Here is a 14,216-nt window from a genome sequence, read left to right as displayed (position 1 = left end):
CCCTGAGGAGAGATGTGTTCGTGGGGCTCAGAAGCTGAGGAGCACAGACCTGCTGCCTCTGGAAAAACCCCAGGAATTTCAACCATTCCTTTGGGCAAACTCAGCCAGACTTCTGCAAATTAAACTAACCTAATTACTGAATTGGCATGAGATTCAACCCGTGTGAGAGCAGGCAGAAGAAGGAGTTGCCTGTCAAGTTGTCACAATATTTGTACGTGGCTTTCAAAGTTTGAGAATAAAATGATGTCAGTCTAAACAAGGAAAGTGGGTGTGGGGTGAACGTGGCTGATGGGACTGGGAAGTCATGTCCTCTCCCCCAGAAGTGCCCAAATAGGTATTTCAGGACAAAGGTGGGTCCCTGAGCATCATGAATCACAGAAACAACCCCCCTTCCCCTCTGCAGCCTCCGTGGACTCAATTTTGAAAGGGAATTCCATCAAAGGAGACCAAACTCTCACAAAAGTAACGATCAGTATTTTTATTCGTACACACTTGTTTGGAAACTACAATTAATATTTAACAAAAGCATTTCATGCAAACAAAGATTGAAGATATTGCGAATTATGAAAAGAAAAAAAAAAGATGCTGTAATTTGTACATCAGTCTTGCCCACTACACTTCCTATGGTATTTTTTTTTAATCTTTTGAAAAATGAATGGCCTCTCCAAATTTTCTGGTAGCATCTTGCAAATAAATGATATGAAAATAAATAATGTTCTCCTCTGTATAAATACAACATTAGGGTCTTAAAATAATATTAAAAATATGAATGATTTCAAGGCAGGATTACTCCTTGTTTAAAAAAAAGGGGACATTAAAGTAACATACAGTCATTTGAAAAGTTTCAGGTGTCCTCTGTATTGTGCAAAACCAAAGACTGTTGGGGAATGCACATTTTAAAAAGAGCCAACGAGCTTCATTTTGTTGAAATTAATTTTTTTACATTCATTTTGATAACATGGGAGAGAATAAACGAAAGGCCTGGTGGGGAATAAGCCATTGATTAAATTTGTTACCACTGCAGCAACACTTTTTTCTGCTCCAAGGCCAACAGCAATGGACACAAACATATAATATAATTCATAATTTTGGTGATTTTGGGCTCTTGGTCCCAGCCAAGCTCTGGAAGGACGGAGCCCTTGGCAGTGTTGCCACATGGGGTTCAAATAGAAGGAAAGTAAATCCAAGAAATTCTTAGGAAAAAGCTTATATAAATATCAGAAACATATTTTTCCTTTCTATTAAAATGTTCCTGTCAGTAATGATTATAAAATTAATGTAACATCAGTTGTGGACTGTCCGATGAGTCCTGAGTGAGAAACGAGCTCTAATGGCATCAGGCTGAGCATTATCAATGCTGTTGCTACTCATCCTGTTTAGAATCATTAATAGACTTTTAATTTATTTATTTAGGTCAACTGACATCAGTGGGAGAAAAAAAAACCCATAGCTTCTGGAGTAGTTTTCTTTCAAATTTGATCTACTGTCTCACAGACAAGGAAAAGAAAAACACAAAGACATAAATACAACACAGAAATACATTAAAATATCAACAGAAAGTATCAGCCTGTCATGGACGGACCAGGAGTCGTATAAACATTACTAGAAAACAGCTGTGCTGACCTTATTTATCCACAGGGAATCTCACCTCCCAATGATCAGTTCTGGTAAGACTTCCATTGACACGGAATTTTTAAATTGCACATAAAAATCTCAGTAACTGGAAAAGAGGTGAGTGCAGCTGACCCACACAGTCAGCATCACTCCCCCTCCACACCCTGACTCCAGGTACAAAAGCTGGACTCCAGATTTGGTAAGAAACGTTACCAGATCGGATTTTATTCCTCTCCAAACGGCTTCAGCAGAGTTACTAAAGTTCTATAAAAAAGTAGAAACAGCATGGTATAGCCAGCAGTACCATGTGAATCCAAGAAGCTGATTTTAATAGTAAAAATGATAATAATACTTACACAACTCTTTTCAGGTTAAAAGTGTATTAGAAACATTGGCTAAGAAGTCCTCACACCTCCCTGTGAGGTAAGTAAGTATTATTACCCCCATTTTACAGCTGAGGTAACTGAGGCAGAGAGGTCCATAAGTGGCCTCTCCCTCTCAAGGTTTTCCTGGGACCAGGAGGGCTGTAGTGCATGGTGATTATTCATGATAAGGCTGTTTAATTACCAATTGTTACTGGCACAGTGAGGAAATCATGCACGTTTATGGAGTCGAGTCTTATTTAATCTTCAGCTGAACTATTTCAGATCCCATCTATGAGTGCAGAGCTGAGGGAAAAAAGTGCTTTGTAGCTTGTCTATGTATGGACTACTGGGCAGCTCAGTGCCTCCCCACAGGCAGCACAGAGGGGACACAGAGCCTGGAGCCCACACTCACGTCTGCAAAGAGACAAAAACCTATGTACAATAACTTATCCTAACGACTACAAGAACTGAAAATCACATTAAATATTTCCAGAAGTTCCCTGGCAGGTCCAAAAGCCCACTGTAAACTCAGTACTGTAAATATGCTCTTTCTACGCATCTCAAAGCTTTATTATTGGATTGTTATTATTAATATTATTTCCAAGCATGTGTTTTGCTCAGTAAGGAGGCTCTCCCCCCTCTGCTCCCTGCACGTCTCCTATGGCATTTTACTGGGATTGCATCCGGATGCACCGGCTGAGGAAAGACTTTGCAAGTGGTACCACTCAATCCTTGGACATGTCACCTTTCCAGCTGGAAGACAAGTTCCTCTCTCACTTGAGTTATTAATTTAATAGAAGCCCAGCACTATTCAATTGAATTCACCTCCAAAGACAGGATGGATTTCAAAGCCCAACAGTGTTCAGATGTGATGAGTTTCTGTTAAACTAACAGCATCTCCAGAAGAACTTTCTTCAGTTTGTAAAGGGAAATTCAATTGTACTTCTGGAAAGAATGAAGGATCAGAAAGCTAAATTGCATTTCTGCTCTAAACTGCATTAAGGAGTATTTTATTAAGGAGTATTTTATTATGGAGTGTGCTCTCTCCTTCTCACGGATGTGCCATCCTTGCTGAGAACACCAAGACTGGCCAGTGGGTGAAGTGGTTATCCTGGAAACCCACCACCCTGCTCAAGTGGCTCAAAGGTGCACAAAACCACCCAGATGCCTGAATAATGCAGAAATTTGCCTAGGAGCCAGTTAAGTCCCATTTGATCCCTGAAAACCCCTCGGAAGTTTTACATGGCAGACCTCAGCAGGAACGGGGCTGCCCTAGAACCCCTTGGGACTCAAGCTGTGGGATGGAAACACAGCTCCCAAAACTTCTACCCGAGCTTCAGTGCAGTATAATTCTCAATTTTCCTTTTAGGAATCTTTGTGGCAACGTGGGTGTTGGGATTACAGTTGCTATCGAACACGAGTGAAAGAAAAGCAGCTCTAATGCCTCTCCCTCTGTTGATACATGTTCTCTAGAAACCCAAATCTTGTGAAAAATATTATATAAATAACATCTGTCTTTAAAAAGATACGAAAAGGCTTGCAGGATACTTAAGGTTTTCCTTGCCATTATAAATGTTTGGATTCTGAGCAGCCACTGGGAGTTCTTGGGACAGGGCCGGTCCGAGCGCGAGCGCTCACGTGTGAGGGCACTGGCCAGAGCAATGAGGGGTAACAAACACTCAGCCCCTGCTTTATCCAACCCTGCCTTGCTCCTGCGGGATCCAGGAGTTCACAGGACCTTTTCCTAAGTGTTACAGACACCTACAGAAGACAGTGAGAGTTGTTGAAAATCCGGGGGCTTGAGGTAATGACGTTGAAGAGGAATTTCTGCTTCTACATCAGAGAAACTGGGGAACAAATCCAAGTGCTGAAGAGACTGGTTATGGGAAGCAGCCAGAAAATGAGCAGCTCTGTCCCAGTGTTGGACCAGCTCCGTGTCCTGGTGTGAACAGCACTGACTGTCACAGCTGTACCGGGAACAACTGCCCGCAGTGGGACTTCCCTGGACAACTCATCAGGAAAACGGACCTGTGGGAACGTGTGCCCACGGGATCTCCTGCCTGCTTTCTGACTTGGTTCAGCTCTGCCCCTGTTCTGCTTTTCTTACGCCCCAAACCTGTGTGCTGGCATTTCTCCCAGTATTTTCCTTTTTCAAAAGTGTCTTTTCCACATTCTTAAAACACTCGCAATGCCGCCTCACGGCAGACTGACTTAGCTGAGAGCCCCTTCTTCATTCAAATCTGAGACACTCAGTAACCTGTTATCTTAATTCAATCTATTATCTTCTACAGCACGATACTCTGATTTTCCTAAACTACATCAGGCTCATAATATTCAGAAAAAAACCAAAACTCATGAATGCTGCACTAGGCCACATGCTTTGTGGTGAATACCATCCTTTCTGAACTATATAATACACAAAGAAGAAAATGAACTCCCAGTCTTGGCTGAGAACATGTTTGACACAGAATTAAAATTTTGACACAGGCTTAAAAATTTTGCTCCTGAAATGCGTGAAAAATTTGGAGTCCTGTTTATTAGGCAACAATCTGAGTTCCTGACAGTTGGCCAACACCCCTCACAAGCTGTGTGTTTTCCCACACCTTGGGATGTCACCAAAGCCTGATTGCTCCAAGATCAGAGTTGGAGCTGCAAAAGGACTATGACTGGGCAGCAGCTGTACTTCTGGACTGCTGGAAATCGCCCATCCCAGCACCAGAAACAGCTTCTGAAGGCCCCAGGGGTGCCCAGACAACCCACATGTGCCGTTCACATCCAACCACATTTCCCTCCACAACTGTCCCCCTCTCCACAGGTCACCCCTGCAGGGCCAACCCCCCCCCTTGGCTGCCACTTGGCAGGACTGGATCTTTCTGACAGAATCTTTGGCACAGGTTCCATGTTTTATTGTCACAAAAGATGGATTAGAAAGTAGATTCCCCCTCCCACCCTCCCCCGTTACATATTCTAGTATAAATTTAAGTCTTTTATGGCAAATATCTTACTTTTTGAATATGTTTACATGCTGGAAAAATCGTAACCAGTCTGCATGCAGCAACAGAGACATCATGCTTCTGGCATCATCATGCACATCTGACAGACAAAAAGTGCCTATGGCTGCTAAGGGGAACAAGGCAGAAGGGAAAAAAAAATAAGGGGAATGCACCAAATACTATTTTACATGCTGTAACAAAACCAAAATATGCACAAAACGTATTTACTGATATTTGAATTAATATCTTCTGGTAAAGTTGTAAGAGGAAATATCAAAATTTTTTCTCTAAGTGATAGGAGAGGAGAAGATTGCATTAATTACAGTGTTCATCATTGCAAATAAAGTCTATTTCCTTCTCTGCAAGTAATAAGCAGATGTGAAATGAAAGCCTAATTGAACCTCGTATAAAACCTGCAGGTAGCAATTATTGTTTAAAAGTATATCTACTTTTAAAAAAAGAGATTATACCCTAAGCCAGTAACAATATCCAAAACCTAAAGTAAAAATCAAAACAATAGCAAGAAAACATTTAGCTAAATCTAAATGTGTCATTCAGAACAAGAACTTCCACAAATAAAGCACGAGTTGTTTTATAAAAGTTTTATAATACTCTTTATGCTTGATATGATTATGTCAATAATATAGATCTGCTTATTATTAACCCTTATTATTAAGAGTTATTACTAAACATGCAAAATTCATTGCATGAAGCATATGTAAAAGGTATTAAATTCCATTCTATCAATAAAACAAGTTTTAGGTGCTGCTTCTTTCAGGCTTGATTATTCTACAGCCCAAAGTTTTCTGAATTAAAACTGATTATTTTAAGACTAACTCTCACTTGATTTTCATGAGTTATTCTGAAGAAATCAGGAAGTCACTCGGGGCTGCATTTTTTTGTTAATTTAGTACACATAATCCTTTCAATTTACTGCCCTACACTGCAGACTATAAATAAACACATGTAAATAAGATTTAGGAGGAATTACAGTTTTGTTTTACATTCCAGGTTAATGAACTTCATAGTAAAATATTGGTATTAGAACCAGTTAACAGTAAACTCGAGGAGCGGTGTAAATTAAACCAACTGAACAAACAATGGCACCCTGGATCACAGAATAATCTCATGGAGATTAAAATTCACAAAAGTATTATTAAAATTATTACTATTATCATTATCATCATTATTATTATTAAAGACAAAATTTCACCCTTGAGTTTATCACATGCTACTTAGCACAAGTCCCTAGAGATGTGGCCACCACTGGAGTGCTTTTGTTTGCGAGCTCACGGGATCGGTTCACGAAGCCTCAGGGTCTGATTTGATTTTACTCCCCCACCCACCCACCCACCCGTTCCCAGCTTTCTTTTTCTGCCATATTTTCCAAACAACTCCTTTCAGCACTGTTTTTGCAATGCCTCTCCTCCCAGATGCTGTCGCTCGGTCCCTCGTGCTGCTCCTGTCCCCGAAGTCCCCGGGAACTGCAGGAGGAACAGTCCCTGCACCCAAGGACTAAACATTCCAGGTGGTTTTTTTTAATTCAGACCATGTGTTAGATTTTTTTCCTAACACGACAGAGTGGAAAAGGGAGCAAAAGGACAGCGGGAAATTACAAAATATATAACGTACCAAAAAATGGGTAAGTTTAGACAAGTCAGTGGCGACTTCTAGAAGAGTAAGAGGGCACCGTACACTAATTTATGTCCCATTAAGACAAGAACGCCGTTGCAAAGCCCAAATCCTGACTAAGTGGCCCTTCCCTCACCCTACACTCTCGAACCCTACAATTTCCAGGCCCAAATGGAATCAACAAGGCAAAAGCCTAAAAATTGTAGGGTTGGGGGCTGTTCCCCACGGCGGGATTTGTTCCTGCTCTGCTGTTTCACGCTACATTTTCGACCAGGGGGTGCACGAACTGGGGGTTGACGTAAGAGAACCCTTCGAAATCCGTTTGGTCTATGTTGGCAATGACCAGCTGATCCGGGGGCGTCAACACCGGCTGTCCTCGCGTGAAGAACTTATCGAAGTTTTCGGCACCTTTGCCACACTGCAAGGAAAGAGAAAAACAGGGAAAAAGGCTCAAAAAAACCCCCCCAGCAATACATTGGTAGTCCCAGCGTTTTGTCGGGACACGTGCGAGGCTTTCCCTCCTTTCTTATGAGTGGTCAAGGGAAAATTTTCCTTGCGGATATTTCAGCAAAAAAATTCCACACAAATGGAGAAGTTTTAACGGGTGAGTTCTGATGAAAAGCAGCCAAGAAAGGTTTCCAGCCATCAGCATGAGGTGATGAGATAAAGAGGTTTAAATGTTCAGACTTACTGGGATACAGAAAGAAAAAGAAAATATTTTTATGGGCAGAAAGAGATACTTTCTCTGTCAAGTCATTTAATTCTTCTTAAAACCTTTATGATACATAATTAAATTTTTGTGTTAGTCTCTGTTTCCTTTACGATCTGCAAAAAGCTTAATGCAATTTATTTATATGCTTTGACTCTTCATTGTACAGCCTATAAACTCTTGTTAATCCATAAAGGACAGCACGGCCTCAGTCCTGGGGATGGTGGGAGGGAGTTGGGCAGGGAGCACACCCTGGGACGGGTCCTCATTACAAAATGTGCTATCACAGGTTTTCTCCTTTTTTTTTTTTGTCTTAAGACACAGTTGTCTCGCAAAGCCCAGCCAAAAAGGGGGGTTATATATAGCTCCAGGCTGAGCACAACTCCTTCAGAACAGAAACCAAAAGAAATTAGGTTTGCAGAGAGGACAGTTTGGAGGAATGCAGAAAACACTTGATAGGCTGGGAAGTATGAGTAGAGGCGTGTTAAAAAGGATGAAGGTGGTACCAGAACAAAATTTAGCTTGTGTGCAAGAAAAAGATGCATATTTGAGGAAAGTCAGGCATTGAATAATGTGGAGATGTCTGAAGGAAACTGCTAAATCTGCTCATCTCAAAACTCCTGTAACAGATCTTTGAACAAAGTGTAGTTGTATGATGAAGGCACCGAATGTTTCTTCCTGTTGTCACTGACCTTTCCCTCCCTATTCATTCTTACAATATCCCTACAATCATGTGGATTTAGAGGGTAACACTACATTATTATCTTCAGACTCAGAGGATAAATTAGAAAGGGCAGAATAGGGCTTGTACAATAAAACAACATTAAACATTGATTTTTTTTTTTTTCTGAATGAATGCAACATGGATTAATCTGTGCATTTAAGGGAGAAGCCAACTGGAAAGGGGCCTGGATTCAGGGGTGAGATGTTTGGCTGTCTTGGAAACTGCCCAGTCACAGTTTCCAACCTTCTTGCAGAGCACCTGGCAGGTGCTGGACCAGGACCTGCCACCTGAGCCGAGCTCAGAACTTCTGCCTGGGGCTCAAGGTGGTTTGTATTTCAGACAACAAACACGTGCCCAGGTCCTGGAAATCAGTGCTCACAGAGGACACTGACTCAGCCTTGCAAGAACACAAGCACAGGAACACTGCCCCAGGTTCAAGGCTTTTTCCACATAGGGGTGGGTACCCTGGTGCCCACTGAGGCCAGTGCATTTTGGCACAGAATCTCTGGAGAACAAGAATGGAAACAGCTGAACTTCGACAAGGGGAAAACTCTGAATCACTGGCATGAAAGTTGATGTATCCCCAAATTAAGTTAAATTTATTCAGAGGCACAACAGTCAGCTCAGAGCAGCCACAAAAAGGCTATTTATACAGGGAAGGCTTTTGCTAAAAAGATGATCTACAGATAAGCATCATCCTGCCACAAAATGATGCTCTTTTTTCTTTTTTTTTTTTTTAACTTTTTTCCTCTTCTTTTTTCAGTAAGTGGAAAGTATTCAAACAACTTGCATATTGAAACCAAACTTCCTGACTCCATTAGGCCTCTCACTATTGCTTGTATTAGTAGAGGTTAAGAAATAAATCATGTGAAATATGGGTATATTTGGGGGGCATATATAGTAATTTATCAATAAATTTGCACCTTCAATTACATTTTTGTCCTCACAGTAAAGAGCAGCATTGCTGTTGTGAACATTAATGCAGCATTAAAGCAGAACTGCAGAAATTCTAAAACTCCTAACCTTAAAAATACAAGTAAAATTGGTCCTTCTTGCCAAATAATCAGCCTATGCCTACAGCCTTTGAAATGTCAGTCTGGAAGGGAACACATTATTTAAACCAACCAACTGCTGACCCAAAATCTGCAGCTCCATGTTCAAGTAAGAGCCGTGCCTGGGTGAGGAGGCAGCAGGATTATTCCTGGAGAAGATGCACCTACAAAGGTTTTCTGAAAAAACCCACGCCAAACAAAGCCTATAAATACATCCCTGTCTTCAAACAGATTAAGGGTTGGGTGTTTTTTGCTTTCTAAAATCAATATCCATCCCTGGAGGCATTGAAATGTGTAGGGACATGGTTTAGTGGTGGGCTTGGCAGTGCCAACTCCAGCAGTGGGAACTGTTGGATTTGATGATCTTAAAGGTCTTTTCCAACGTAAACAATTCTATAATTCCATGACACTGATACAGATAGAATCAGCAACTGCAATAAATGAGTTTTACATAGGGTATGTAAATACCAGACTTGGATTTTAAATTATTTTTATCTGGGAGAGTTAAGGTTCCATATGAATCTGCCTTGGTGTATTTTGAAAGCAGCCTGTATGAACAAACCAGGTCAGGATAACCACAGGGATGAAGCACAGCTGCTCCAAAGAGGAGCCAGGAGCTGCCACAAAGTGTGCTGTGATGGAACCAGACAATCCTTCAAGCTTTTAGTACCTTCATGCTGGTGATACTTTTAACTTCAAGGAGAGTCTAAGCACTCAACCCCTGAGCTAATAAAAACCTGGAGCTGTGAAGGTAGATTTGCTTTACGATCAGCTTTAAGTCTGACTTGAGAAGCATGTAATCAAAATCCTCCATAAAATACATCTAAAGAGCAGCTTCCCTTTGCACAGCCAGCTCTGGGGACCAGCTGGGCAGGACTGGCAGCACCACACATGTTCTTTTGTTCTTTACTTATTTACACCCTTCCCTGCATGCAAAATCCACACCATATAAAAAGAGTATTTTCCCTAGCACAAAACACCCTTCTCAGCTGCAACTCTCCTCCTGGTGATATGAAAAAGTCATTTGTATGAAGGAAGTGAAGAATAATTCTGCCACTGGGTATTGGCATCCCTCTGTTCATTAATTTGTGGTACCTCACTAGTGTGCCTGTATTAGCAAATAAATCAGTGTACAGACCAGTCACCCTACACCTGAAATGCCAGAGCCAGCCAGGCCTCTCAGCTGAAATAAAAAAGGGATAGAGAAGAAAGATTCAATGTTAGGACATAACAATTTACAGCTGTTCCTTAAAGCTTGTATTCTTGTGTGCTCTTTGCCTGTCAATAAACCAATACATGCTGAAAGAAATTCTGTCTCAACAAGCCCAGCTCTCCCAATTCTATTAAGCGAACAGCTCTCAGGGTAAGGACATCTTTCCTCTTGCTTGGATTTCTAAAATATTCCTATGGATACACGTGTGCCAACCAGTAACAAACATGAAAAGTAAATCAGGGATTACTTTGCAAACCGAGTGGACGTTGCAGGATGGGGGTAAAACCCTTGTGCTGTGCAGCCTGTGGAGGAAATTCACCCCTGCAATTCAGATCCCTTTAATCACTGGCTTCAGATGTTGTTCAGAGGAGACAGTCATGAACATGTTTATCACCAGTCTCACCACATCAGCCACTGATGTGAATATGCCAATTTTCCCCGTTTTCGGTGCCTCCCGCGGTGCGTGACCGTCCAGGCAGGACTCAAACCACTGAGAGACTTTTTTACAAAGGAACAAAGCACACTGGGCTACACCACAAGGTGCCAAATCACGAGCAGACTTACAGACTGGCCTGCCATAATCAAATTGCCTTATTTGAGCAGTGTCCCAGATCTGCAGCACCAGCCAGGCAGCATTAATGTCACCCCACGGGGAAGGCTGAGTGCAGGCACACTGAGCGAGGGAAGGACTTGGCATCTCACTCACCACTTTAGGTTTGAAAGGTGGCTGAATCTCTCTGTTTTCCAATTTTTCCCAGTCAATCCTCCTGAAGAAAGCATGTTCCCTGATGTCTCTTTCACCTTCAAGGCCACAGCCAAGGCGTTTTGCAGGATGTTTTGTCATCAGCTGTCGGGAAGAAAACAGCAAATGATTCAATTTAACGCTGGAATGAAAGTGAGACAGACTTTCCCCTGGTTGTGATGCTCTCGCTCCTGAAGATACACATTGCTAATGAAATTGTTTTGAAGAGGTAAAATTCAGTTTTTGAAGATGAATTTTCCTGTTTGTTTCCCGGAGACAGCACATCAGCAACAAAATTAGGGCTGCGTTGGAGAACTTTTCCCCACCAGAGGTGCAGGTGATGCCCAGGACATGCTGCCATCCCTGCTCACAACTCCTGAATTTCACCTTTGGTCTTCTAGTCTTATAAATCTCCAGAACAGCTTCTGCCTTATCTCAACAATCAATTAAACATAATAAATTCCAACACACTAAAGCTGTATGAAGTACAACCTCCCCACTCCCATTTAATTTCTCTGGGCTTGTTCAAGACATCTCATTACAGGGCCTCCAATTCCTTGGCACCCAGCTGCCAGTATCAAATCTGTGTTTCCTCCCTTGCATTCTTAATGACATCCTGGTCAATACTATACCCACTTGCAGAGATTAAGCAGACTTGGGGAAAAGAAACAACCCAAAACCCACCATCACGGCGTGCTCAGAAAATGTAATGTGCTCCCTAATTAACAAGCTCCTCAGCATCTCCTCAGTTGGTGTGTACATTAGGAATTGTGCAATGTAGCCTTCAACTCTCAGTTTCAGTGTTGTGGGGACGTTTTAAAGCTGTCCTACAAATTATATATGATTAATGTGCTGCTGGGAGTGATACCTCCACACATCTTTTTAAAAGCTCAGCTGTACTGCTTTAGTCTCCTTCCAAATGTTGAGTTGATCTGACTCCAATTTTAAACCTAAAATAAAAGTGACTCCAAAGCAGATTTGGGAAGGGGCTGTGCACTGGGCTGGAATCACAGCCTTCTTCAAGCCTAACAGCAACTTTCCCATTTTTGCTACCTTTTCCAAACCCCTCGCTTTAACAGTAGGTGATAAAAGAAAACGTGAACATTGATTCTGGTAGTTTTAATTCTTTCCAAAGCTCCTGCATTTACCAAGCCCAACAAGCTCTAAATCAGTGGAATGGATGTCAAGCAGACAAATCAATCCCAAGAGCACAATGGGCACGTTTGTCTTGCCCACTGGTGCCCAGTCCTGGGATTGCTGAGCTCCCACTGACTGCAAGGCTCAGAAGCTTTCTCATATTGACTTCTTAGCTCAGGAATAATGCTCACTGAAACCTGGGATTACTTTGTGAGTTGAATACAGCCAATGAACACATCAGTGTCACAGAGATTTGACCTTAAACCTCGTGGCAACAGGGCAGTTTTAGCTTTCTGCCCTCTCTGGGTGTGAGCACCCAGAACAGCAGAAAGCAGAGGAGCTGAAAATGGGGTCATTACATCAAATTCAGGCTTTGCTGTTTGAAAATGTGATTGTCACGACAAGGCAATAATCTGCATGTACTTCACAAAAATATATGGTGTTTGTTTTTTGCTACCCAGCATGTCTACACTGGGGTAAGCTCCAAAATTAGCGTGGTCTTTCCTTTTACCTTGTTGCTTTAAACATCTTTCCTTTACTGTGATGATTTTCCTTAAGGGATTAATATCCAGCTCATGTATAATACCTCCTAAATGGTTCCAAAGGATATCCCAGTTTAACTGATTAACTGATACTAAAGGCAGTGGTGTTTTATCAGTGTAAATCAGACCTCAAATAACGATTACAAACAGTGGGTTGGAAAAGCTGCAGACTGATGGTTCTCTGGAGAATCACGTGGAGCCAAAGGAAAGTCAAACAAATTGTTTTTTCCTGAGCTAATCCCCTGAAGTCAAATCTCTTCTTTTCCTCAAAATTTACAATCTAAGGCCAATTTTAGGCCGCACAAGTCACCACTGGGTCAGGATTTCCCCACAGTTTCCTCGCATTTATGCTAAAGATTTTCACATAAGCTCACTTTACCTACATTTAAAAATGAGTGTTAGTAACTCTTTTGCTCTGCTCCTGTCATTAGGCATCCTGGGCTGAGGACTCTCTGGAGGATCTGGTATCCAGCCAAGCTGAGAAATCTTCTCACCCTGCAAAATTGGGGCTGTGCTGCTGTGGGTCGAGAGGCAGAGTGGGTGGAGATGCTTCACACCATCATCCCGTTTATAAATTCTGCTTTGGGTTTGGCAGCTGCTGAGTCTGACATTTGTTCTTGCCATAAAACAAGCAGGAACAGCGGGAAGAGCTGAACCCTTATCAGTGACACCAAGTGACAATATAGCTGAGCACTGCCTGACAGAAGTTGCCCTCAAAAATACTACGGTGCCATGTCAAAGCCAGACAGATCCAGTTATTCACAAGGATTGCCAAAAAGGAACTTAATGGTAAAGAAGCATTTATCTCACCCCCTTGCAGATGGAGACAGCTTCTTTGGACAGTGATTTGGGATAGGACACGTTATGCTCCATTATGGACTGGAAAAGTTCATCTTCGTCTTCCCCATCAAATGGAGGCTGTTGAAAACAAATCACAGGTGAGTTCCTTACTGGGATTTGCTCTTTTTAAAAAAAAAATTCTCCACTTTTTATGAAGGAGCACACACCAAACTCCCAGCCATCTGCACCCTGGCTATCTTCTGACCCAGAAGTTTAGTGTTCATCAGTCTCAGGTTGAAATCCTGGAAAAACAATCATTTCTGCCCCCACAGGTTAATGAAATGTATGCAGGACTATCTTCATGATCAGCTTTAATCAGTTTTTAAAGCCACTCTGCACCAGGCAGGCAAAATACTTTAAAGGGTGAAGTTTGGAGACTGAACTTTCAACTACCCTGTGATAAGGTACATCCATTCCTCACTTACTTCCATATTTGAGTTCGTTTTATCTCATGGCTGTAGACTCTGCTTCTGCTTCTGAGACTATCACAAGGAAGGGCTGCATTATATTTTAAAACAGAGGTGCTAGGGAAGTGCCCATGGGTGACTCCCCAGGATATGGGCACCATGCAAGACCCAGCCAGTGGTAAATCTCATTTTCTCCAAAGCATTCAGATGCCCAGTATTTGCAGTGTAGCCTGTAAAGTATTAACA

General features: G+C 42.0%; 1 protein-coding gene across 4 annotated transcripts in view; it reads right to left on the bottom strand.

Moving 5' to 3' along the window:
- Positions 1 to 463: 463 nt before the first annotated feature.
- PRKCA (protein kinase C alpha) overlaps positions 464 to 14,216 on the bottom strand; it is a 145,752-nt gene continuing 131,999 nt past the window's right edge. For 3 of the 4 annotated variants that reach the window (XM_027654672.1, XM_027654673.1, XM_027654674.1), the window contains 3 exons: positions 13,534 to 13,641; positions 11,009 to 11,149; positions 464 to 7,022 (listed from right to left, as the gene is read on the bottom strand). In XM_027654672.1, the coding sequence (XP_027510473.1) occupies positions 6,858 to 7,022; positions 11,009 to 11,149; positions 13,534 to 13,641 (414 nt within the window). In that variant the 3' untranslated portion in view covers positions 464 to 6,857. The remainder of the gene's footprint in view (positions 7,023 to 11,008; positions 11,150 to 13,533; positions 13,642 to 14,216) is intronic. The other variant, XR_003529567.1, reaches the window with a different exon arrangement.

This window comes from Corapipo altera, unplaced genomic scaffold (assembly GCF_003945725.1).
Source record: "Corapipo altera isolate COAL_440 unplaced genomic scaffold, ASM394572v1 343, whole genome shotgun sequence".
Lineage (NCBI taxonomy): Eukaryota > Metazoa > Chordata > Aves > Passeriformes > Pipridae > Corapipo > Corapipo altera.
This window is presented reverse-complemented; position numbering and strand designations above follow the sequence as displayed.